At 36.6% G+C, this 27,426-nt stretch overlaps 1 protein-coding gene across 13 annotated transcripts in view; it reads left to right on the top strand.

Annotated features, from left to right (window-relative positions):
- The window catches only part of KIAA0825 (KIAA0825 ortholog), a 254,967-nt gene that overhangs the window by 53,253 nt on the left and 174,288 nt on the right, over positions 1–27,426 (top strand). For 12 of the 13 annotated variants that reach the window (XR_011806056.1, XM_038169775.2, XM_038169776.2 and 9 more), the window contains 2 exons: positions 600–1,269; positions 23,691–23,858. Coding sequence is in view for 12 of the 13 variants with exons in the window: in XM_038169775.2 (XP_038025703.1) it covers positions 600–1,269; positions 23,691–23,858 (838 nt within the window). In the remaining variant the exon portion in view is untranslated. The remainder of the gene's footprint in view (positions 1–599; positions 1,270–23,690; positions 23,859–27,426) is intronic. The other variant, XM_072031689.1, reaches the window with a different exon arrangement.

Raw genomic sequence — 27,426 nt, 5'->3', positions numbered from 1 at the left:
TTTTGCCCTATTTGATCTAAGCCCATTGTTCAATTCTTAAGTTTTTATTTATAGTTCAAGGCAGTTCTGGGCAGATTATTTAATGAATAGAATAGCCTTTCTCACAGTTGCCTGCTGAACCAGAACACAGAGGGCAACAGAGTTTTATTTTATAAATCCCATCTTGGTTTTATGAGCAAAACCTCTTATTATCCTTGTAAGTGTTAATTTCATACAATTTTCTTTCCAAGATGTTTGTGTGGACCTGAACAAACAGTATCATCTGCCAAGGCTTATCTAATGAGCTATGTTTTTTCTAGGCTTTCCTTTGAATTGTGGGATAGGACTGATTGACAAAATGGATTGAGGATGTAAGAAAGATGGGAAGAAGAATGTAAATTCACTGGAGTAGGTAGACAAAGAGATGTATGGGAGCATAAATTCATTGGAAAACAGCCTTTGTTATTTCTGTTTTTTATAGAGCAATTTGTTTCATTTTCTCATTTGCTGGTAAGATAATTAGCATTGGAAATAATTGGTACTCTAGCACAAAGCTGTTAATTTTATTAACCAAAGTTAACAAAACATTTCTAAAATACTGTCTGATTTACTTTTGTTAGCAAAGCTTGCTGAAAAATGAGCAAAATCAAGAAGAAATGATACTTCACTTCCTTCTGGATCTCTCTAGTCAGTGTGGTGTCTCATTTCCCTGTACTCCAAGCGGGACGTCTTTTGAGTTTACATCTTCCATTCATGCCATTGAAGATGATTCAACTATGGACATGAAATCTCTCTGGGATGATGTGAGATTGCACCTTCGACGATTTTTAGTAAATAGACTGCAAAGTCAAGAAGAAACAAATAGTAATGCTTTGCAACAACAAATACAGTTTAAAACTCAGTGCATACAGCAACTTTTGTTTCTTTACCCTGAATCAGAAGTCCTAACGAGGTACCAAAACATGCAGAATAAACTGGTTAGTGATCTTCTACAGAACTGTATTTTGTCTAGCTGTGGTGAAACAAATTTTGATAAAGTTGTTCATGGCTACCAAAGTTCAATACCCACACTGTGCACAATGATAAAAGAAGATTTCTATGTACTAAGTGGAACTATTGATCCTTCTTCATCATTGAAGTTTATTAATGAAACTTATCTGGATACCATCACTGAAGAAATAACAGTTCTTCTTGAAAGACTTTGCGAGCTGCAGTTCAAAGAAAATGCTCTGCATATAGTTAAGGCAAACAAGATATCAAAGAAGCATAGAGGAACAGTTCATGCTGTGGGTTAGTAGACTTATTTTATGTTCATTGTAGTTAGATATTATTTTAATTATATGACCTTTTTTTTTTTTCCAATACACCTGGTTATTTCCTCTGAAGAGAGAGGCCAAAGGTTATTAATTACAGGTTTATGTTTTAAATGCATTATTGCAATTGAGTTATAGACTATGTCAGAACTGTGGTAAAAAATGGTTTTAAAGTAATGGAAAATTTCTTATGTTTATATAGAAATCCCTTTATGCTTCACTGTATAACATTGTCATGTCTTAATCTTTTTTCTTTTTTTAATTCATCTTATTTCAACTACTGAAATATACAACGAAATAAGAACTATTTAATCCAGATTTTAAAAAAACAAAGGGTCTTCAAGCTCCTCAGTCTTTTCCCTACACATTTTATTTTGATTGCTAGAAGTTTTCTGACCATGAAGTAGACAAATTCATACACTAGAGGTGATGCAAAAAGATTACTATGCAGATCTTAGTTCTCAACAAACAAACAAACAAAAAAACATTTAGAGTTTCTATTCTTGTGAATATGCTGTTAGTTATAGTTAATTCTACCTGGTCATTTCTTCAGTAAATTAATCTGTTATCAATGTATAACATCTACCCTTTTTTCTTTTTTACTTTTTTCCAATTGGCGATTGACAAGCCAATCTGCAAAGGGGGGAATCAAAGCTTTGCAAAAAAAGTGACACAGCATGGAAACTTTCATAACATAATTGTATATAGGTAAATTAACGTAATTTATTGCCTACTAATGACAGACCAGAGCAGTGAGAACTAAAAGCAAACTAAAACACCTGCAGGGGCTGCCCACAGGCAGCAGCTCTTCAGGACCTGCTCCCACACAGCTCTGTCCCGTGGGGTCCATCCATCCCCCAGGAGCAAACTGCTTCAGCACGGGTCCCCCACGGGTGGGGGCAGCTCCCCCCAGACACCCTGCTCCACGTGGGCTCCTCTCCACGGGCTGCAGCTCCGGCCCGGGGCCTGCTCCTGCGGGGGCTCTCCATGGGCCGCAGCCTCCTCCAGGCCACATCCACCTGCTCCACCGGGGGCTCCTCCACCCATGGGGGGGCTGCAGCGTGGAGATCTGCTCCATGGGGGACCCATGGGCTGCAGGGGGACAGCCTGCTCCACCAGGGGCCTCTCCCTGCACAGCCCGCAGGGGAACTGCTGCTGCCTGCCTGCAGCACCTCCTGCCCTCCTGCTGCACTCACCTGGGGGCTGCAGGGCTGCTTCACACCCCTCTCTCCCAGCTGCTGTAGCACAGCAGTTTTTTTCCCCATCTTCAATCTGCTCTCTGAGGCCCAACCAGCGTCACTCACAGCCCAGCTCTGGCCAGCAGCAGGTCCCTTGTGGAGCAGCTGAAGCTGGCTCCTCTCTGCCATGGGGCAGCTGCTGGGCTCTGCTCACAGAGGCCGCCCCTGCAGCACCTCTGCTACCAAAACATTGCTGTGGAGACCCAACACAGGAAGGTGATGATCTGTCAGGTCTGCTCAGAAGAAAATTATACTCTTGTGAGTTTTAAAATCAATCTGCATGCTAATCTAAGTCAACTAGAAATTCCACTGGAAGAAATGCGGAAATAACTTATCAACAGGAACTGAAATATGGAGGAACACATGAAAGAAAAAGAAGAGGTAATCAGAGAAATAATGTGAAAAGATGACAAGTTCAAGATAAAGCTGGTGTAATTAATGGGATGGAGTGTTGGTGGGGAACAAGAAGTAGTGTCAGTGTGAATCTGAGTTATGCAATAAATGAGTAGAAGAGTATCTTTGAGCTATATGTGGGGTTATAAGTCATGAGAGGGTTTCACTGCCAAAAAAAATGACAGGTAGGTAACCAGTGATGGGAGAGTGATTGGGGTTCTTTATTAGGGATTATAGTGATAGGACACGGAGTAATGGCTTTAAACTGAAAAAGGGTAGATTTAGATTTTAGATTTAGATTTTAGATATTAGGAAGAATGTCTCTACTCTGCGGTTTCTCATGCTGCCCTGTCAGCCAGCAGGCTGGGAGGACACAGCCAGAACAGCTGACCCCAGCAATGGTCCATACCATATGACATCGTGCTCAGCAAGAAAAGCTGAGGGAAATAATTCTGTGATTCTGTGATGGCTAGAGTCATGGCATTTGTCTGTCCAAGTCCCCATTAGGCATGATGAGTCTTGCTTGCCTGGAAATGGCTGAACATCTGCCTGTCAATAGGATGGAGGGAACAAATTCCTTCTGCTTTACTTGTGTGCACAGCTTTCGCTTTACCTATTAAGCTGTCTTTTTCTCAACCCACCAGTTTTCTCACTTTGGACCCTCTGATTCTCACCCCCATCCTGCTGTGCAGAGGGAGGGAACAGCAGCTCTGTGGGGCTCAGTTGCTCACCAGGGTTAATCACAGTACAGCTATAAAATGTGTTTAGAAGTATTGTTTCTTAATATCAGTTAATATTCAAAATGTCTTCTTAGTGGCTATCATGTTCATTTCTTCATCTGTTGACCATATAGTATTTCCTAGTATCGTACTTCAAGAGGTTGGCATGGAGGAATGCATTGATTCACCTGCAACCTCTCACTAGTTTTCTGCAGAATCAGCCAAACTAGTGACAACAGTTTAGTCAACAGGATAGAGTAAGGGGTCAGAGTTAGAAAGTTATACAGGATTTTTATTTTTATTTTTAATCTCATTTAATTTTCAAGCCATGTCTATTATGTTGTAATTATTAATCAAATGAAGTAAAAATTATACTTGTAAAATTACAGAAGCAGTTGTTATTAAGTAGGTAATTGAATGTGAGCTCATATGTGAAGAGGCTTTTCTAATAAGAGACTCTCTTCCAAATGTTTGTCTGTACCAGATTTGTAGTATGCTAACTCAGAAAAAGGCATTTTCCCCTTGGAATTAAAGTGTTCGCTAGTCTGTTTATATGGAAAGAAATATTTTGGAAAAAAATCTATAGAGTAACTGTTTTGTGAGGTTTATAACTGTAGACAAGTTATTACTGTCAAATGGCTTTTCCTGCTTCCAACTCTTATTAAATACTGATTAGGTCCAGGACACCTTTGCTGGCCTCACACAGTCAAGAGTGGAAGGCTGAGATTATACATAACTTAAGTTAAAAGACAACTTCTAATATGTTGGCTTGACAGTGATACCCAGTTTGTTGAGTATCAAAAAATAAAACTAAAAAAATAGCAAAGCCAAACATACTGGAGCATTGAATGGAAGGGGAGAAGGGGAAGGATATTTGTTTTTGTTTTCCTAGCTGAAAGAAAGCTCTACCAATGTGTTTCTTATTTTTTGATGCATGTTGCCTCTGCCCTCTGGGAACCACCAAACCAGCACATTTCAAAACAGCAGAATAATTTAATCCAGAGTATTCAATGGGGACTGTTATCCCACAGGTGAAAAAAAACACCTTGTGTTTACTTAGTCCCGTCCCCCTCCCGGGGAATTTTATTTTATTTTTTTCCTAAAAACTACTGTAATTGATCCTCCTGTATAGGAGAGAAAAGAAAATAACAGGAAAAAAAAAAAAAAAAAGAAGGAAAAAAAAAAAGAACCTCAGAAAACTATATAGATGACCTACTTCTGTCAGTAATATAAAGACAGTCTATAACAGTCTTTAACAGAGTTATAAATCTTCACAATTTTTCATGTATAACAATCTATTTAGGAAGTAAGGAATTAATGCTTTTTCTTTCATGTTCCATTAGAAGAGTTATTTGTTAACTACTGTAACAAAATCATGTCTGTTTATCAGGACTGAGGATAAGAATGCTCTGAGAAGTAAGCTTGCAAATTGATATGTTAAAAGAGGCAAATGTTTTGGAACTTATACCTTTGATTGCCAACTGTAGTGGAGGTAGCTCGTGTTATGTTTTAACTTCATCCTGTTACTAGGTAAATCAGTGCCTCTTAATATCTTTAACCATGCAGAATTCAGGCATTCTTAACTGGGCTGCATTAGTAATTGATTTTTATCTAGCATCGGCCCCCCTCGTTGGTGTGTGTACCCTCTCCACAACATCAGTGTTCTGAATTTGGTAAAATAATATCCAAGGAAGGTTCCCTTTATCCTGCCCCCAAATATATATACACACATATATACATACATATATATATATTGTATTTCTATCTTAATAATTGTATGTTTCTTTCAGAAACTTACATACTGTTAAGTATTAGAAAAAAAAAAAAAAAAGTTATGTATTTGTTAACATAATTAGCATGTAATGAATCGTCCGGACAGCTGGTTTTTAGCTAATCTCCTGTGATTTTTTGCTTCATTTTCCATTTTGGTTCATTACTTAAAGTAAGTCTGTTAAATGTGGATTGTATTTCTACCTTTTGAACTTCATTGTGTTCCTTTGTTTACAAAAATGTTAAGCTAGTTTAATCAGGCTTTTGTGACCTATCTTAATCCTTCATCTCTTTTTAGATAAAGAAACAGCCACTCTTACAAGTGATAAGACATCAGCCAAAGAAACTTTAAAACTGTGACATTATACACATTTTATGTATTAGTGGAAGGTTTTCTTTGATTTTATTTATATAGGGTTTTTTATTTACATGAAGAGAGAGAAAAAATACTTAATGTGGATTAATTAGCCTACTTTTTAATTTCCTATGATTAAAACTAAATATAGAGCTTTGGGTTTTCTTTTATTTTGATTTGTTCAAATTAATTCACTTATTATTTTAATTTTGTAGTAAACTTGCACTTACCCCTAGGAAATAAATTTTTATACTTAAATAATTAATAACTTTAAAATCTTAAATGAGATTTTTTTTTAAAAATGTAAAACAATATGTGGCATGGTTTTCAAAATCGGTATCTGCTTATTTCTATGAAAATATTATTGAAAAATGAAGGTAAACTAAGGTGATGAAGATAGGCTATAAAGTATAAGCTATAAAGTAATTAAATCACTTTCACTGAAGTGTTTTAATATTCATTTTTACCTCAATATTACCAGCATCTTACTTGTGTCCAGCAAGCCTCCTTTCTCTTTTCTCTCTCTTTTCTTTCTCCAAAATATAACCAACTTGATACTATTATAAAGATATGTTCAAGTATCATTTTCTTGAATATATTGAGTAGATAGATACAAAATGTGCTTTCAATTATGATGTTTTTAATTTATTACATTTCATTATCCATGAGCTGCTAAGGAACATAATTGCAATTATGGAACAAAAAATCTGGTGTATTATCTGAATTTGTGTAGAAGTACTGAATGTTGTTTAGAGGAGCAGCATTTGCATAGTAGAGATGTGAACAAGAAGAGAAACAGGCTTTGGAGTGAAGTCTTTCCATAAAGATCCTTTCGGGGGGATTAAATAAAAGGACTTGGTAAGGACAGTTTATTTTGATGTCCCTTGTTCTTCAACATTCCCAGCAGTTTGCTTTCCAGCTAAGTTGAAATACAAATTTTAAGGTTTGCACTTTTATCTTAAAGAAATTTCATTTCTCCTCTACATTCATGTCCACATGGCTTTATTTCCACTAGTTTATCATTTTCTCCCTTTGAAATGAAGAACCTTAGTTACAGATTTTCTTTTATCCTTCCACTTAATGTTTGTTTGTGATCTCTTGAGCCATGATTATTGCCTACAACTAATCGTGTATGATCTTCATCGTATCTATCAAAAATAAGCCTGAAATAGCACTGATACCTGCTGGTTAAGTGGCTGCATGATGAAAAAAAAAATATATCAGTTCATGTCTGGGAATAATTAGGACTCAATAACTTTAGTGTAATTTATTCAACATTTATATATGGAAATTAAAGAATCCCAGACTTGATTTCATGTAACTAATGTTTATGCCTCTGCACCTTTGTTGAGATTTCTGTCCATATTACAAGCTATAGTAGATAATCTACAATATTTGCATTGTAGTGACAACTGATTTCAGAAAGATTGTTTTCTTACGTGTAGTCAGTTGAAGAAATCTTGCTTTTAAGAAGTTTTAGGATGAAGGGAAGAAGTATATAGTATATAGTGGTCACTTGCCTTACTACTGTTCTCTCCCAGAAAATCCTGTTGCATCTTTCTGATGTGCTGGTAAAGCACACTAATATAAAGTAGCCCATACGGATTACAGATTACAATGTCCCATTTGACATCCCACCTCAGTAGTTCCAGTCCATTATATATCCCAGATCTTTACATTAATGTAAGCAAGATTTCAGTTATATCTACAATTTATTACTAAAGGTGAAATGCTTTAGAAATACATATATATATTTAAACAAATAATAATAATTTAATTGTAGAAATTTACGATTGTGGAATTTTCCAAAAAACCTAATGCCAAGGTCCTACACCTGGGCCGGGACAATCCCAAGAACAAATACAGGCTGGGCAGAGAATTGATTGAGAGCAGCCCTGAGGAGAATGACCTTTAGGAGGTGGTTGATGAGAAGCTCACCAGGAGCCAGCAATGTGTGCTGGCAGCCCAGAAAGCCACCCGTACCCTGGGCTGCACCAACAGCAGCGTGGGCAGCAGGGTGAGGGAGGGGATTGTCCCCCTCTGCTCTACTCTAGTGAGGCCCCACCTAGAGCCCTGCACTCAGCTCTGGGGTCCCCAGCACAAGGAAGCCATGGAAATATTAAAACAAGTCCAGAGAAGGTCTACAAGGATGATCAAGGGCTGGAACACCTCTCCAGCCAGGCTGAGGGAGCTGGGGTTGTTCAGCCTGGAGAAGTCCCTGTGTAGACTTCACAGCAGCCTGGCAGTGCCTAAAGGGGGCTGCAGGAAAGCTGGGGAGGGACTCTGTGTCAGGGGGTGTAGGGATAGGACATAGGAATGGCTTTAGACTCCCCAAAAGGTAGGTTTAGATTAGACACCAGAGGAGCTGTGGCTGCCCCATCTCTGGCAGTGCCCAAGGCCAGGCTGGATGGGGCTGGGGGCAGCCTGGGCTGGTGGAAGGTGTCCCTGCACATGGCAGGGGGTGGCACTGGGTGGGCCTTAAGGTCCCTTCCAACCCAAACCATTCTGGGATTCTATAAATTCATTTAAAGGCATTTCCATAAATTTAAGCCTTAAATTATTTGAAGACCTACATGTATACCATAGCAACTCTTAGATATTGTGAAGACAAAAATACAGGTAATAGAAACTGTAACTTCAACCTCCTTGCTTCCTTGTATTCACTTTTTTTTTTTTTAATTATTATTATTATTTTTTTTTTTTAGAGCAGGCCCACCATAAACTGCACATCCCTTCTTTTTGCAATTCATTTTCTATTTCTGCATTACAAAAGTAGCTGATGTACTTCGATTATATTTCTGCCTTCTTGACATCTCCTTTCCTCTTCTATTTTTGCTGTTTCTGTCACTGCAGAGTGCCTGCTAATGCAGCTTTTATAGGAGCAGGCTATAGGGGGCCTGTATAAAGCAGTAGATGGGACAATTGCTGATGAAGAATGGTACATGTATGTAAATAGGCTTTACAGCTAGTGACTCCTTGAACTCCACTCTGTATCTATGATCTATGCCACAGTCTTCCCAATGTTCTACACAGATGGAATGAAAAAGCTTGCAGTTTCCCTCAGTGAAAGACAGGGAAGAAATATGTATCAATTAAAACTGTGGTACTTCTATGTTATGGGTATATAGTCTTCACAGAAAACATGAAGAGGACATCGTAGTGAAAATTACAGAAATCCTACATACAGAATGAGTAAAAATCGATGTCTTCATTATTTTTTTTACTTTAAAAATAGAGAGATCCCTAATTTTGTGTCATAAATCAATCAGTATAGAGATATTCAACAGGTTTAATTCCCACCTACTAAAAAAATACGGAGCAGACAGTGCGGGTAGGGATATATAATAGGGAGTTAGAATAGAAAAACAGCGGACATACAGATATGATGCAGATTTCTGCAGTTGTCTTTGTTCCTTGGAAAACCTATAAAATTTTGACAGCCAAAACAAGATCCTATTACTCAGGGGAAACAAAATAAATGTCTTTGCATTTAATCTAGGAAATAATGTGTTTCATAGCCTCTTTGTCACATATTATTTATGTCTTATCCTTGCAAGTATTGTATTTGATTTCTACTGCACAATTATATTAAATGGAAATATGAGTAGAGCTGAGGAGAAAATAAAACCATCTGTTTGAACATAGAGAGTGGAAGTTTTAATAAGAAAGAGGTACTCTTTTAAAGGCCACATGAGCATAATACCCTAGGACCACAAATGTGTTTCTAGTGGGAGAATGACATTTTTGTAAAGATTACAAAAGCATTAAGCTTGTTACTTTTTAAGCTTATAGTAGGGGGTAAGATAACAGTATCTAAGTTACTGAAATGTCAATTGAACTGACAGAATTTCAAAGCTGGTAGCATGCCTGAATTCAGTCCTTCTTTTTAGAGCAGTTGGTTGAAATTACTTATTAAGCTCATAATGTGAAAACTGACAGTGAAATCTCATTATTGATCCACAGTCATATTGAAAAGATGCCAATTCTGGGATTTTATTGGCATATTATTTATTTACCAAGATAAGTAACTGCTAACTTTTCTTTCAAAGTTATATATTACTAAATCGGAAATAGTTTATGTGTTTTTGGGGTCATATTTTTAGAGGCTGTTGTGTCCTAATGAAGTTATGTCACTTCATCTTTGCCAACAGGAACTTGAATCTGTTTACTGAATTCTGTAGAAGTTCAAAGGGACATAATTCCAGTCTTTTTTCTTTTTTTTTTAAATTATTATTATTATTATTTATTATTTTTTATTATTTTTTTTTTTTTGCTTTCAAAATGTCCACAATTAGCAAACACCAACTAATTATCTTCCTTTTTGCTCCCTCAGCACACCTGGGTGTTCTTCCTCAGCATGAAGAGAGCATTTAACTCACTATGCCCTCTAATTATTGCATTCTCCTCCCAAGTTTAAAAGATGAAAGTGATTTACTCTCCAGTATGATATTTTGTGAATGGTCAGGGGTCAATCTGAGATTTATATACTGTAGTATTCTATTTAATTATAACTGACAAAATTTGAGAATTACTAAGCTAGGCTCTCTTTTACTTCGGAATATATGGCTGTATGAAGAAAAATGTGTAGAACCATGGCAGATAAGACTTCAAAAATGTCTTCTAAAGAGACTCCTGCATTACTGATTGAAAAGAAAGTTATTAGAGGAGACTTCTCAACATGTATTTCTACCATCATGTAAGCACAAGCTAATTAGATGTTCCTAGCTGTGATTTTTTGTCAGGACAGCGAACCTACACTGTCACAAAATGTGTATTCAGAGAGAAAAATTAACTTTAAAGGGCAAAATGATTTTAGCCACAATAGGTTGTTTTGCAGAAAAATACATCTATTTAAACTGAAGATGTGTTATATCCAAGGGATGGATGTTCTGTGCTAACTTAGAACACAAACCTATTTTTCATGGTCACTTAGGCTTAGAAATTAAAAAAAAACCTCTATTTTCAATGAAGGGGATACTGTATTTACTGAGGTTTTTTTTGTTTTGTTTTGATAAATCTTTTGGTCATTTTATAGTATGTGTCTCTGCATTTGCTGAATATAGCAAGGCAATGCTAATTCCTGTCTTGTCTTATCTAGAGAGAATAAACATTGTTGTAACCCAATCCAACATCTGAATTTGAAATTCAACATTTGGTGTCTTCTCAAGATTTTTAGTACCCCTAACCACTGGGGGCTCTCTGAAGTTGATTGAATTATCAGGAGTTATATAAAGATCTCATATATCATATATATAAAGAGGTGTTATAGTGTATAGTGTAGGTATTATAGTAATAGTATTAATGAGGAGGAACTAATATGTGCACATTTACATTAATTTATGACTAATTCTGTATTTGTAATATGGAAAATGTTCTATCCATTCTACAAAATATTTATTAAAAGGTTATGAATTTCCAAAGATGTTTCTCTAGAAGCTTAGAAATGGCAATATCTGCTTTTTTTTTTTCCTGTGTGCCTAAACTTCTTTCTGATTTTTATATTCTTTGTAAAGTATTTGTGAGAAGTTTGTGGTGATTTTGCCTAAATAGGGTTTTGAAATATCAAGAGGTAGGAAGCAGAAATACGAGTATCGACCCCAGCTTTATAAGTAATTTTCTGAGTGTTTTCTCCTATTAGAACAAAAGCTGTCACTATATGCCTCTGTTATATCTTGAAAATCCCAAGGAGTAAAGGAAGCAAAAGTGACAGAAGCACTTTAATCTATTATTTAGGGAAATACATAATATCAAGTGTAGACTACACAAAGGAATGATGAACGCTTGATAGAAATTTGTGATTGGTTGAAAGTTCCTAGCAATCTAATTTTAATAGAGTAAATCTGTTGTAATGAACCTATCTGTGTGAAACCCAAGCATTCTACTGTGAGTGTAAGTTCAGAGGATAGAAAAAAAAAAAAAAAGCTAGCAGACATTTTTGTATTTGCAGATATTTAAGAAACCTAAGTCAGTTAAAAATAAATATGTTAATTACACTGATTTCAAATAAAAATTACAGGTGTTTTTATCAGCTAAGTATTTTAAATAGCTTACATGGGAACACATAGAAGTCCTATCAAAGTTAGCATTCGTTAGAAAGTTTGATGTACCTGGCAGTACATAATTTTCTTCCAGCAAAGACTGAAGAACTTCTTACAATTCTTCAGGAACTATTCTCTTCAAAATAGGTGGTGTCTCCAGTTTGCTCCAGGTGCCTCCAGTTATGCTTTCTTTTACACTCCTTTGGTGTTTCCTGTGTGTGTGAAGACTTTAGGGACTGCAGTAACTCCCTCAGCCCACTATATAGGCAACAGAAATTAAAAAATAATAATTGTGTGGAGACAGTTTCTGGCATTGGTAAGGCCAGAATGTGATTTCAGTCCTACTGAGAAATGTTACAAGGAATAGTGTTTTGCCATAGGATAATTTCTGCAATTTTCTGAAGAGAACCGTTTACCTTTAGTCACTAATTAAGAATAAATTGTCAGTTATAGGATAATACCTAAAAAAGCCACAAATACAACTGCAAAAATAACTACCTGCAAGTTTTCAGACCATTTTAACTAAGGAGAAATTTAAAGAATTTCTGCTACTTCATTACTCTGATAATTATAAGTATCTGAAAATGACTGGATACCACCTGCTAAATTCCTTAAAAGGACCCATCAATAATTAGTTTTAATTCATAGACTAATTAATTGGTTTACTTTTGAATTCTTTACAATGTGATTGTGTACCAGAAATTGCAGTGTATTATCAGGATGTGTTCTAATTTGTTAGAAAATACATGTATTTTGGAAAATTAAGGAGCACAACGTAGTAGCAGATCAAGCTGAGGTAGGTGTCCACGTGTAAAGTTTTTTTGTTAGTCATTATTACAGGGCACTTCATCCTCAGAGCACCTGAGGAATTCTCTACAGCTTGTTCAACAGCACAATAGCTGTATGCTGTCAAGGAATCAGACTGGTGAGATGATTTGCTTAAGACTATTACATAAACTTAGCGTCAGTTTGTTGTTCTTGCTCTCTCCAGCCTGTGTATCCAGCAATGGTCTATCCTTGTGTCATTTGGTCAGTGAACATGACTACAAGTGAAGATTTAATTTTGACAGATGTACACACTCCTTGTTAACAAAGGACTTAGGTTTTTGCTTTATAGCATCTAGCAACCTGATGCTGGAATCAAACTTCATGATGAGGTGAAAACTGGTTTCATTTAACTGGGGAGACATTATGGAGTAGATGTGATTAAAATTTCATGTATAGTGAATCTCCTTCAAAAGATTAGTGTAGTCTTCACAGAGGTTGTTTAATAGCTGGCAGTGACATCTCTCTTCCTATGACAGACACCCTTTCTTGATTAAATATATGCAAATTTATACATGCTTACCATGTTTATACATAAGTTGAAATCCCGTACTTCACTGCATTTTTTTGACAAGTGCACAGTACGGATGTACAGTATAAGCATTTACAAAAGCCATAAGTTAATGGTGATGTCTAATACAAAAATGTTTTCTATCTTCAGATCTGCGACCATTTAAAAAAAGGGGAGGAGGAGGGGGACACAACACAGAGCCAACATGTAATCTGTTTGCATGAGCTTTTTTATCAACGTCCCATGGCACCTGTAGGTTTCACTGGCACTAAAAAGGAGCTGCAAAGTAAGACAGGTGTTTAAAAAACCTTAAACAGGCTGATAACAGTTTGCATCCGTGTGGTTTCCTTTGCTGCACTGATAGTTCTTTATGGGTCTGTCAGTTTCAATCAGCAGAGAGTAGATGTGATCAGTATATCTGATAAACTTGTCAATGCCTTTTTAAAGCAGGATTCCCCAACCTATTCTATTCAGCTCTCCTCCCCCCTCCCCTTTTTCATCATTTCAAGTAGAACCTTGATAAGACAGAGATATGTCACAGGCAGCTGTGTATAGCTAGCTCAGCTACAACTAATTTGTGCAGGAAAAAATTAAATCAGGAGGTAAATTATTTCATGATTGCTCATTCCCAACAGAGTTGGGCATCATTCTGAAGAAAATATCAAATAATTGGTTTCAGGCCATGTCAGACACATGCAATTCCCTTCACTAATGGCTATGTGAGGTAGCACTAGGCCTCAGGGGTCACCAAAGAACTGAAAATAGCTTAGTGCCAGGCACAGCAATAGAGAGACAGAGCACATAGGAAATGAAGTGGCAATAAGTGCAATCTATAGGGGAAATGTGCTTCACTTGGAGTTTAATATATTGGCTTAGAATCTGGCAGTAAGCCATGCAACAATTGTTTACCTTTTTGTCAGCATCTGCATCTGTTCTGTTTTGTAAACGGCACTTAACTTTCAGTCAGTAAATGCTGGAATCAATAACAACTGTTAAGGGATTTCCTTTCTTTTTTTCATATTCCATAACAAATGCACACTACAAACAATGTTTGCCTTAGATTAACAAGGAACAGACATTAACAGGGTCAAAGGGATTTGTTGGGGAACATTTTATAGCTTCTTGGGTTTGCAGTAATTGTATCTGTGTGATTTGAATGTATCTTGTAACCTATCCAAATTAAACTGTTAAAAAAATGCTAGCATGCAGTAATGAAGATGATTTTTTATAATTATCTTAAGTACTGTGTATAGAAAACTGCTGGCACTGTTTGTAATAATTTAGGTCTGTGTAGTACTGTGTATTACATCTGCTATGCAGAAATATTAAGTTGCCTTTTACAGTATGAGGAAATTAGTGATTATATCCAGCAATAGTAATTATTTAAACCTAGCAGTTACATTAAAAATCATATATCAACATGCAGCTTAAGAAGAGAAAGCTGTGAGCAGATGTCCATAAAAATTGAATATATCATTACTAAATGCAAGTGAAATAATAGTACAGTTTATATACAAGCCCTGTCTAGGAGTTACTGTGTGCAGATGAATGCTGTCATAAATGCAAGATTGCTACAATAGCTATAGCATCACTTAAAAGTTAATATTGCTGAGAGGTGAGGAACACATTATTGCTAATGGAATTTATGTATGCAACTCCCTGCGCACAGCTTTGAAAATTTACCCCTTGAAATATCCCTATACACAGTGACTACCAGTAGTTGAGTTTCTCTTGCTTTATTAGGCTATTTCTTTTCAGATCTTAACAATGTGTTATTTCCATTTATGGAATGACTCTGTTATTTGCATGCAGGTTGTCATTAGATTTTAAGTTTAATATTACAGGTTTTCTTTTCAATTTTCTTCCTCATATAGTGTTATTGGATGAAATCCCTGACATCACTTTCTTGTGTCCCTAGAAGAACAATATTGTAGATCTATCTTATATGAAATTAAGCCTTATAAATGGGGGCAGGGGAATGATATTTAATGTTTTGGGAAGGTATTTTATAGTAAAATTGATTAAAAGCATTTTAAACCCTTGGTTCCTGCTGAGGGAGAAATCCCCACTGTAATCACTAAAGAAGGCAGTCATCAGGTTGCTTTCCAAGGATTTCATCCTGAGTCTCAGAAGCAGTTTAGTCATGTGTCTCTGTACACTGAATAGTAAGGCTAATTAATCTGAGAGCAGCACTGTCGTAGGGTAGCTATTCTTGAACATCCACAGCCAGCTCGCCTATATTTGGTACCACACTTTACTGTGTCACATCCCTGGATGACTTAAAATGACCAGAATTAGCTATTCCATTTTTTGAGATGCTGTGAATGCCTAAGAGTTAAAAAATATAACATGCCAGGCCCTAAAAAATACAAAATCACAAAAGTTGCTTTAAGGGTATAGGATTCATTCATATGCATATTTTCATATGCTTTTGAGATTTTAAATGCTTCCAAGCTATAACCAAGGAAACTGGAACACACTTTCTTTAATGGTTTCAAGAGCTACAGCTTTGAGAAGCACACCACTTTTGAAACTTTCTATAAGTTAGCAGTTGTACCCAGATCATTAAGATCTAGAACAGCCTTATTTCTGATGATTCTTCATTTTTGGAGATAAGAGCATATCTTTTAATGTGGTAAGGTAAAGGCAGAAATCTTGGTACTCATTTTAAGTATTTAGGAGAAGGTTAGGTATTATGATCAAATACTTTATCGAAAGTGTGTCCATTATTCTATGTTTTTTGAAAAATATTTTAGTTAACTTATTTGCTGGCTTAGAATTCACATGGGCACTTCTAAGCTTAATCACTGGTAAAGTAAAATTAAAAAAAAAAATGGTACCGTGCTTTTTTTTTTTTTTTTTTAATTCCAAAGAGCTCCCAAGTAGTCACATTATTTAGCAGAAAATGTTTTTTGTTATATACAAATAAGAGAGAGACTTCTGAGATTCATTGTTGAAGACATTGCATCCACACTGAATTTACCCTTGAAGTTTGAATGATGTGCTGATTTTTAGGGTATCTCTTATATTGCTTGATTCTTTATTTTCTTCATATTTTTATTGATAAGGGCAATTTCTTTCTGTAGTTACTTCTCCGTGTTTTCTATAAGAATTAATTTTGAGCAGAATTAGCCTCTACAGTGTATTTATTTTACCTTAAAAATATAAATTATTAATTTATTATTAATTAATTTGCAATTCATTATTATTAATTTAACTGTCTGATGGCATTACAAAGTTGTCCCCAATTTCACTAGTATTGTGTATGTGTCTCTTCGCGTTGTATTTATAGCATGTTTTTCACTATTCTGTATTTTGTATAGGAGTATTCATTAGTTTTTGCCATAAAAGAAAGCGGAAGATACTTAGGGAAGGACAAGAAGGTGAAAAGCTAGAAAAGCTTCCATATAAGGAAAAAATAGGCAAGCTAGGATTCTTCACTTCGAAAACAAAAACTGTGTGAGGGTAGGTGAGTATAAATGTCTATAAAATGATGGGAGACATTAAAAGAATAAACAGGTATCCGTACTTGACTGATAAAATAAGTTGGCATCAGATAGAACTAGCAGATGAAATATTCAAGCAAAGTGACACATTTCTTGATTACTCTCTGAGAACCTTGCATTCTAAGGAAGCAGGAAGAAAAGCAGGAAGCTGTGGGATGACCACCACGAGAATTTCAGGGTGTGAATGATTATGCTGAGTGATTATGCTGGGTGGAAGATGACCCATAACCTGGTTTACAGTGGATCTTCTGTCCTAATTTACACTAAGAAAACTCATCTACGCTTAGAACATTTGAAAATGCAAGTGAAAAGGGTTTCCATGTGGATGGTAGGACTGTTTTGGCTAAAATTTACCTAAGAACCTGGATTAACAGTGGTATAGAATGCAGGACCAGTTTGTAATTTGTCTCAAAGAGAAAATATTTTAAGCATTCTTTAATTTTTGTTAACTCTTCTTCTGGAGAGAAAATGACATTTCTGAGCTAATACAGACTGTTTAAAAAAATAAAACTAGATTTGTGCTTTATTGTTGATGTAAGTCTATCATACCTGGAGGCTATCTTAATTTGGAGGATGTTGTACCTGGCTTATTCTGCTTGTTACCTGCATTTTTACCTTGTCTACTGTCAGACTTTGTTGTTGTTTGTTTTCTTGATTTTTTTTTTTCCTTATGGGCGTGGTATAGTTGCCTTCACTCAGGGCCTCTTTTCATCTATGTAATATTTGATACGTTACAGCCTTATCTCATCCTTGGACCTGCCTGCATTTGAGGCTTTTCTGTTGCTTTGGAAAGAATCCTGCATCTGCTAATTTTTGATGTCACCAGGCCTCAATGAGGTCTGAACAGAAACTCAAAACCCAGTGTAGTCTGTCTCTAAACTCTAGTTTAGCAGGATGGTTGATCACCTAAGTCAGATTGCTCATTTTTACCTGCTGAAGAAAAATAATCTACATCTGTAAGATAATTAAAAATATTATAAAAAATATTATAAACATTATAACTTTTATAATATTATAAAATATTATAAAAATAATCTACATTTACATCTGTACAGGTGCAATCAGCCAAATGGTCTCTGGCAAAGACAGACTTTGCACTTACCTAACCTGCACAATTTGAAATATATTTTTATTAGTCTTTCTTTCTTTCTTTCTTTCTTTCTTTCTTTCTTTCTTTCTTTCATGTGAGAGGAAGTCAAGAGTACAGATTTTCTAAATGTAGACATATCAAGAGGATGAACCTTATGAGCTTATTCTTTTGATTCCTTCCAGTTTTTTGTTGTGAACCGTCAAGCTTTATTTACTCGGTCCAAACAAAAGTAGTGCAAGCTGTACTTAATTCAAGTAAAATTTTTGTCTTTCTCCCTGCCCCAGAAAAGTCCATCATCTATGTAGCAGAAGCCTTAAGTGCATTCTTTCCTTCCTCTTCTCAGAGTAATTACGTTATCTTTGGTGGATGTGAAGCAGAAATAGTGTTTTCCAGAATTGACCTCTTCTTCTATGGCTGTACCCTGAAAACCAAGGCTCTTTCAGGGCTGTGCACAAAACCCTGGGTGTATTGGTAGGCTTTATTGTCCTGACCAGCCTCTTCTGGGACCTCTGCTGCAGCCTCTCCATGATCCCTATTTCAGCTGAGGTCTGGGCCTTCCGTCCCTACCAGAGGTACATCACAGATGTCCTGTCCAGCTCCACCACGTCTGAACCTATGACTTGCCATGGACCCACCTGACTGAGATTTTTTGGCTTGTGCTTGGACCTGCCTTAATGCTATGGTCCTGCCTGATGATCACTGGACTGGGTCTGACCCTTAGTTACACTCACCACACCTGATCCTGACTCCTGGCTTGGCCTGAGACTTCTGTCATCACCACAAACGTGGCTGATGATCTGGACTGTTGGTTTTAACCTGACTATCTTCTCAGGTCTGCCCTGTGTGCCCTGCATAGAGACTGCAGAACAGGGTCCTGCTAGATAAGGAACATGACCTTGTGGCCATGTTTTCATGCTCTGCTCTTTGTCCCTAAGAGAGCAGCTAGTCTTTGCTGCTACTTAGCACCATGCTTGCATTGGATCTTATCTATCTATCTATCTATCTATTTATTTATTTATTTATTGTGCTTGAGAATTAACTTATCTTAGAGGCTTAGGATTCTTCTGCTGGCACATTCAGTCTCCAGCACAGTTCAGGAGACCTCAGGAGCTCATCTGGCCTAACCCCCTGCTCCAGCAGGGCAAGTTGTCCAGACCATGCCAAGGAGGCTTTTGAAGATCTCCAAGGAGGAGGCTCCACCACCTCTCTGGGCAGCCTGTGCCACTGCTCCACCACCTGCACAGCACAGAAGTGCTGCCTGATGCTCAGGGAGAACCTCCTGTGGTCCAGTTTGTGCCTACTGCCCCTTGTCCTGGCACTGGGCAACACTCAGAAGTGCCTGGTCCATCCTCTCTTCACCTTCCCGTCAAGTATTAGACATTGATGAAATCCCTCTGAGCCTCCTCTTCAGTTCAGAAATCTTCAGTATAGGCAATGGATTTGCACAAGAGCATTTTTGTGATTCCTGTTCTTCATGGAATGAAGCCTGAGGCCATGCTCAGGAGCTCAGAGCATTTTCTGACTTCTCCATATTTGTTTTGCTTCTGACTTCGCCACTATTTGGCAAAATTGGCTCACTGTAACGCTAATCTTGGTTATATGATCCACTTTGCTTCTTTGTAGCCTCTGAACCTGTCTTTCACTCCCTTTTCAGAAATTCTCCTCTCAAGGTAGTGCCTCAACAGGAAGTCCACATGTCCTGTTGTTAGGAGGGCTCCATGGACGTCCTGTTGACATAAGCCTGTAGTTAAAGATGCTACTGCAGCTGTTTCCTTGTAAAAGGATTTACATGAATTAAACTCAGAAATGCAGAAACAATCACATTCAGAAGAACGAGAGTAGCAAACACCCTGCAGGCTGTTCAGGAAGGAAGCTGAGATCAGCTTCAAGTGCTTCCAATCCGCTTGTGCATGGTTCTCTGTGAATTGGCTAGGATGCTGTCAACAGCTTTATACCATCTTCATCACAGACGGATGTCACTCCTTCTGAATTGTGTGAGTTCTCTGACCTTTTTGTATAACATCAGAAATGGGAAAAAAATAAATAAAAAAGACTATGATGTGTGTGTTCTCTATATAAAACAAGCATCTCATTCAAGCAGCCTGTTCAACAAAGCTGAATCTTACCATCATAATTGTTTTGAAACTTCACAGAGCCTGGGATGTATGTAAGATCTTTCAATCAAGCTTTAGGTATGCAGGTGTGTGCACAGTATTTGCCATGGTGCACTAAATGCATGAGTTGTCATTTCTGGGAGAATAAAACTGTGGACATGGAGATGACCATATGTGAAAGAACATTTACTTCTAGTGGTTTCCCCTGACCAGCTCTTCCAAATTGCTGTGGATGAGCAAAGCAAATTGATGTTCAAGCTAACTTCTTCCAAAAGTTGGAGTGGCCAATAACACTTTTTTCTTATCCAAATTCACAAGAAATATCACCAGTCTTACATAAGAGTTTGTCTGTGTTTGGCACACTTCTGTTTTGCTGTCCTAGGGACTACACTGTCTAACAAAGACCCATGGCTTCTGTATACATAAAACGAGGTGGAACAGAGTCTTACAGTGATAGTTCTTGTTAAGACAGGTGGTTACTGCAAAGACTACCACCCTGAGTCAGCAGCATTATAAACTATGTGATCTGTGCAGAATAACACATAGCTACGTCAGCTGTGCAGGTCCTGCTGGAGGACCTGCCATTACTGGACCAGCATTATTACCATCAGTTGTGGTAGGTAGCCAGGTTAAGCAGTATGTCAGCATGGTTTCTGCTGAACGCGAATGTGAGAGCATGTGGCTTGACCCAGCTGTAGCATTGCAATAAAGAACTTGTGCAAACGATGCACTAATCTTTGTCATTTCTGCATCTCTGGTATACTGTGATGTCAAATATTAAGTCATATTACGTGTTCTTTGACAAAACAGAGCCTGACACAGAGTGAAAGAAGATTTAAGAATGATATGATATGGAATGGTCTATAAATCTTATATAGAAATCAGTTAGTTAGTTAGTTGTTTATTTATATCCTTCCAGAGAAGTCTTAGGTTCTGGGTCACATGAATCATCACAGCTCAAGGGTTCTCTGGCTTCCAGCTTTGGCGAAGAATGATTGTTCAGCCTGTTTTCCTAATGTCAGCAATTCTAGGAAAAACATTTCATACATAGTGGTCTCATCTTTCCCTTCTGTTTTTTAATGCTTTTATCTTGAACGTCTTCTGGTCAAGGTATCTCCAGAAGCTGAAGGAATCAAGACTCCTGGGTTGATGGTTTGCATATCACTTTTTGTTGAAATGGATCACCATTTTGTCACTCCCCATATTCATAGGTTTATGATGAATATCAAGCTAATTCTTCTATTTAGAGGAATTTTAGCTTCATGTTTCAGGCTTTCATGAGCGCACCACTTAAACCCTTAATCTCTTACCTGCTTTCTTTGTATCTTTTTACCAAAACCAGAATTTCTATTATGCTTACCTCAGATTTCTTCTTAATTTTGTATGAAAGTTTTATAGTATCATAGAATATCCGAAGTCAGAAGGAATTCACAAGGATCATCAAGCCCAATACCTGGCTCTACACAGTGTCACCCAAAAACCAGACCCTATGTCACACAGAATCACAGAATCACAGAATTTCTAGGTTGGAAGAGAACTCAAGATCATCGAGTCCAACCTCTGACCTAACACTAACAGTCCCCACTAAACCATATCCCTAAGCTCTACATCTAAACGTCTTTTGAAGACTTCCAGGGATGGTGACTCCACCACCTCCCTGGGCAGCCTGTTGCAATGCCCGACCACCTCTGGGAGCAGAACCTTTCCCCAACCCCCAGCCTGACCCTCCCCTGTCCCAGCTCCATGCTGTCCCCTCGGGTCCTGTCGCTGTCCCCAGAGAGCAGAGCTCAGCGCCTGCCCCTCCGCTCCCCTTGTGAGGGAGCTGCAGGCCGCCATGAGGCCTCCCCTCAGCCTCCTATTCAGGATGTTTCTAGAACATACATAGTATTAAATAGTAAAACCTTGTTTGGAAGATTGTAAAAGTGTTTGTTAGCATATACAATAATATGCTTATCACATATCAAAGTATTTTCTCAAATTATTAATGACATGGTAAAAGAGGTGCCTTTGAACTTTGTATCTTCTGCTTCCAGCCGAAATATGTATGGTATTTAATATATGACTGATCACTGAAAGTAAAAAAATAACTTTTCACTTCTCTCTGAGTTTGGTTATATATTTTAAAGTTAATATTACTGTGGTATACCTTTGGCTTCTAGGTCCACTTACTTTCAGTCTAATGAGGACAATAGTTTGGGGGCAATCAAATAATTGGAAGGTTCCCTTGTTGCTGGGGAGAGGGGACAGGAATTTCACAAGGTTTTCAAATCAGAGGAGACAGAATTAATGTTCCATTGATTTTTATGATGTGATTCATGGTTCTCACTTTTTGCATCTGTTATTCCTGTCTGTCTGTAGACTCAGGCAGTCATTTCCTATCAGTTAAACTCAGTTTATGTTATCAACCTTTCAGGTAAAGGAGAATTCTCTGAATAGCAGAATATCTTTATGGGGGAGTTAGACTTGAAATTGGAAATCCAGTGCTGCAGATATTATTTACTCCTTATTCATAGAGGCAAGGCACCAGCAGAGGCAACTATCTATAGCATTTTCTTTTGGCATTCTTAGAAATGCAGGGGGCTAACATGAATACATCTGTTTGGAACTTTGAGGAAATTCAGATGTGGATGCAAAACTCACAGTTAAACCTCTAAGGCTGCAAAACAAGGATAGCAAATTAGGGAATTTTTATTCAGAGCTCAGCTCTGCTGCTTAGATCTATGTCTATTTAAAAGTGATTTGTGAATACCAAAATGAACAAACAAACAAAACAAAACAAAAACTTGGAACTTTGAGGGAAAGGGAGGTACTGAGTGCTTCAGAATTGCAAAGGTAAGAGAGATTTGACACATAAAAGTACATTTCAATCAATTTATATTTGTTTTCATCTTTCAGAGCTTCTCTTTCAAATTACTCTGGCTCTCACTCTGACAATGTCTATGTAAACTCTTCTGCTGATGTTATATCTGCAACTGAATGCCATAGGAAAATGATATCATCTTACTACAATTTCCATAGAAGTGCATTTAAAGAAGTTACAAAAATAAAACAGTTAAAGACATGTGGTTTGGTAATACAGAATTGGAAACAACTCACTGCATTTTGTAGTCTGACTGTGCTCAAAGCAGAGTTCCCTAGATTACGTGACATGACTATATGTTATGATTACAGGTGTTAACCTTTCAAAATAATATGTTCAGTTTCTTCTTTTAAATACAAGATGCTTATAGGTATAATACTTGCTGATATTTGTTCACCGACAGTCTCTCTTGTTTTCAAACCCCACATATTTAAACTTGTGGAGTGTTAGATTGATGTTTCTTTTCACTCAAATGTCATATTCATCAACGGTATTGTGCTAGCAGATTGTTAAACAGACAAGGTGACTTGCAGAGTGACAGTGTAGTGATGTGATGTCCCAAACCATTAAAATATAGTAATGATGTGTGTGGTTTTTTTCTGTTTTTTTTTTTTTTTTTTTTTTTTTTTTTTTTTTTTTTTTTTTTTTGTTCTATTCGTTTTTGTAACATAATGTGTTTTTTGTTTGTTTGTTGGGTTTGTTTTCAGTTAAATGCAGGTGAGATGGTTTCTTGTTGCTTGAAAAAATGGTAGTTAATGAATAACAAAACCTGGAGTTAAGTTGTACCTTCGCAGAGAGCTGAGAAATGCTAATGACTTAGGAAGAACTAATAATGAGAAACTTTATAATCAGAAAAAAGATAAATTGTGCTATGGCAAAAGAATTAAATTACTTGATGCACTATATGTTTCTACATAATCAGTTTTGCATGATCATTTTTGAAGAAAAAGTAAGTTATTTTATGATTTTGCTTGAACAGCCTCCCAGGAATACCACAAAAAAGGAAGGAATTTCTGTTTAACATTGTATCAACTCAAGTGTCTTTCTCAACTCATCAAACTCTTTTTATTAATGGAAGAAAAAATTGAAGAGCTCTCCGCAGAAATTTTGTTGGTGCCTTTATTGACTAAGAATAAGAATGTTCAAGGTAATGAAAGCTTTTCCTTATTTATTGATTTTATCAGGTGCAAAAGGATAATTTTATATGATTTTCAACAATAGTTCTGTAATTTATGCCATCATATTATAGAAGCAACTGTATTACTATATTCACTAAAAATCTTTTTTGAAATAGACAGATTTACATTTCAATACAATGATTTCTAGAAAAGAACTGATGGTTGTGTATTAAGATGTGATGTACAGTTGTTATTGATGAACCATCAAACATTGTAACATTGTGACTGTTACCGAGTTTCTTATAAATACCTTATATTTCTTATAGAACAAAATATTATATGAAGTCTGCATTCGTTGAAACTGACTATTTCTGTACTTGCCCTTGAAATCTTTTTTTTTTTTTCAAGAGAGAAAAACAGACTTATACATCAGTTTTATTGATCTTAATATGATCAAATAAATGTTTTAGTATGCAGACTTGCTTTCACCAATAGTTCCAACAAGTGCTTACTATTATGTACTAAGTTTAGGTGTCAGTAGCTGTTTTTGTAAAAGAAGAATCTACAAGAGAATATAAAATGTTTCACTCTCAAGCTTGATGCGCATATTTACTTTAGATTCCAAGCTTGCTCTGTTTTTAGTCTAATAGAATTCTTATCAGATGAGGACAACCTAAAATCATGAAAATTCAGGTGAATAACACCTTTTAGCACATTATGCTGAAAAATGTTCTTCTATTCTGCTGCTTCTGCCAGTGGAGAGATTCCAGGTCACCAGAGAACAAGTTGTTTCAAGAGCTTTGATTATATTGCAGGAAAGGATCAGACCAGAAATGAGGCCAGGCTGCTTAGGGAGAAAGGACAGGTGGAGTCAAATATTTGGTATCTCTGTAGTCAAGCTGCAGGCTGAGAAACAAGGTGTTTTGGGAATGTGGTCTCAGAATACTAAATTGGTAAAAACTGGAAAAAAAAAAAAGAAAAAAAGATGAAAAGAGTTCAGAGGCACACGTTGTTGATAGATTCTTCATCTGAAACACTGACACTCTAAAATAAATAAATGCAGGTCAGACTATGTATTCTTAGAATTTACATCAAAGCTCAAATAAAATTTGTATTCTAGTCCCATTTTTACTATTGGTTTCAATGTATTTCAGATTCCTTTAATCTCTCTAAGCTATTATACATGATGTTTTATGTTTTATGGCCTTGATCCTACAAAATGTTATAGTAAACTTCTCACAGGGCTAATGAGGACGTTAGGGTACACAAGCAGTAAGGATAATTTTAGATATTCTTTTTATTAGTGGTTTCTGAGAAGAAAACTTTAAAAATTTGAAAAATTCTTAAAAGGGCAATTGACCTGTCATGTTTAGCTAATGACATGATCTTAAATAATTCAGAAAACATAATGATTTCAATGTCAACAAGAAATATTTTACTTTTCAGAAAATGTAGTAAGGATTTTATCCTGAGGCATATCTCCAAGCTGAACAGCATTCAGAAGTGTTCCTCAAAAGTGCATTCAGCCTCTTTTTTGGAGAAATACTCTTTTACAGTAATCATGTCTATAATAAGCAGATTCCTAAATGGCATCTCTACTTACCAAATCTGAAAGGGGAATATGATTAGATCAGGTTATAGGAAGTGGTCTTCTGGTTAGAAGGCTTGTTCTAAAGAAAATGTACAATTACTCTTACTCTGAGACACAGGGGAAGGTAGAGGCAGATCTTTTCAGGTGATGTTCATGAAGTCATCAGACATATCCTTTTTTTTTTTTTTTTTTTTCCCAGTGTTACTGTTCTGATCAGATGGTTTTGTTCACAAAACTGTGTTCAGTTATATCAGTTTCTGAAGAATATGTGAAGAGAAGACTTAGCCAGAAAAAAAAAATAAAAATAAAAATAAAAATAAAAAATCTTGACTAAAGGAAGGGTTTATTAGGGTTATTTTTACTTCATGTTGTTAGAAATATAAGTTGTAGTGATGAAGTGAAAGCTGATTTTTCTGTAACTGTCCTACATTAGGCTGATATTTTTATTTATTTATTTATTTTTTTCCCAGTGATGAAGGCTGACTTTTGATAAGAACAATTTATTAGAAACCTCATTTTATTTTCATCAGAATACATTATAATATGTGAATATAAAATATGATGGTCATCTTCTCTACTATTTAAAAGCTTTATCACGAGAAATCTTGTTTAATTTAACAATATATGGTGTAGATCTGTGCAAAGCAGCTTTAAATTGAGTCAGGTATGAGTATCAGGTATTCAATGCAGCATAGGCTGCAGAACTAGCCTAAGAAGCAGAGCAAATTAGCCCAGATTGGACTGTGTGCTGCTGTTGATAGACAGCTACCCTTACTGTCTCTCACTAGTTTAAAGCTAGGTTGGGTGAATGCAAACTCACCTGCAGTCTCTGCAGTGTAGGTGTTTCTGAAATATTAGTGCTCTGCAAGTAGTACTGGTGGCAAATTATGAGAAGTTGGCCAATTCACAAAGGGTAGGTGAATATCCAAGTGAACTAAAGTTTGCTAGACATCACATAGACTTGAACCTTGCGCTTGCTTCCTTTTCTTTCTGGTTACTTTTAGTATTGAGAGGAGCCTTTTTATCTTTGTAATTCATGCAGAGATGCAACAAAAATAACATGTTTTGATATGCTTATGCCAAGCGTTGAGTTTATTTGTATAGCTGTTTCAATGGCAGTTTTAGTTGATTTTTGTTCAGTGTATCCCATAGTACTTCAATCTTGATATATAGAACATGTAAAGTTCCATCAGAGACAAAGTGGTTCTTTGGACAGTTCATCTTTTTAATTTTTTTTTTTGTCCCAAAGATGGTATCTGAGTTTTATCTAAATCAGACTGTTTCTTGGCCCTCATTTTTCCCTAAACCCAGCGATGACAAAGAGCAATGGCTGCATAAATTGGATGTAAGAAGAACACTTAGGGTTTATCACAGAAGAATCAAAGATTTCATATCTTCTGACAGATTGTTTGTACTCTTAGGGGGTCTTAAGAGGGGTCAAATGGCTTCTAAGAGTTCCTTAGCTAGATGGTTAAGGGATTGTATTAGGGAGGCGTATGTAGTTAAGGGTAAAGAGGCTCCCAGGGTTTGTAAAGCTCATTACACTAGGACTATAGCTGCTTCTTGGGCGGAGAGGTCGAAGGCTTCCACATTGGAAATTTGCAAGGTGGCCACCTGGGCTTCTCTTCATACTTTTTCATTGCATTATCGCTTGGATGTAGTCTCTTCTGCGGATTCTGCTTTTGGTAGGAGGTTGCTTGTGAACCAAAAAAAGAACAGTGAAGAAAAGAAAGACATGTAGTTCACAGTTCTAGCTGGCAACAAGACAAGTTTCTTTGCAGTGTGCACAATGGAATCCTATGAAGACCAATTTAGGCGGTTGAAAATAGATGTTAGAGGGAAGTACTGCCTACCAGTGTTCTCTGATGGTAACCCCATGGCAGACAATAGCACCAAAGGAAACAGTGAACCAGAGTGAACTCTGTAGGGAGATGGATGTAGAGAGATTTTTTTAGGTGGTACGGATAGTTCTGAGTTCAGTTGGAGAGTTCTATATCTGACATCTT

The sequence above is a fragment of the Anas platyrhynchos genome, chromosome Z, assembly GCF_047663525.1.
Source record: "Anas platyrhynchos isolate ZD024472 breed Pekin duck chromosome Z, IASCAAS_PekinDuck_T2T, whole genome shotgun sequence".
In the NCBI taxonomy this organism is placed as follows: Eukaryota; Metazoa; Chordata; class Aves; order Anseriformes; family Anatidae; genus Anas; species Anas platyrhynchos.
This window is presented reverse-complemented; position numbering and strand designations above follow the sequence as displayed.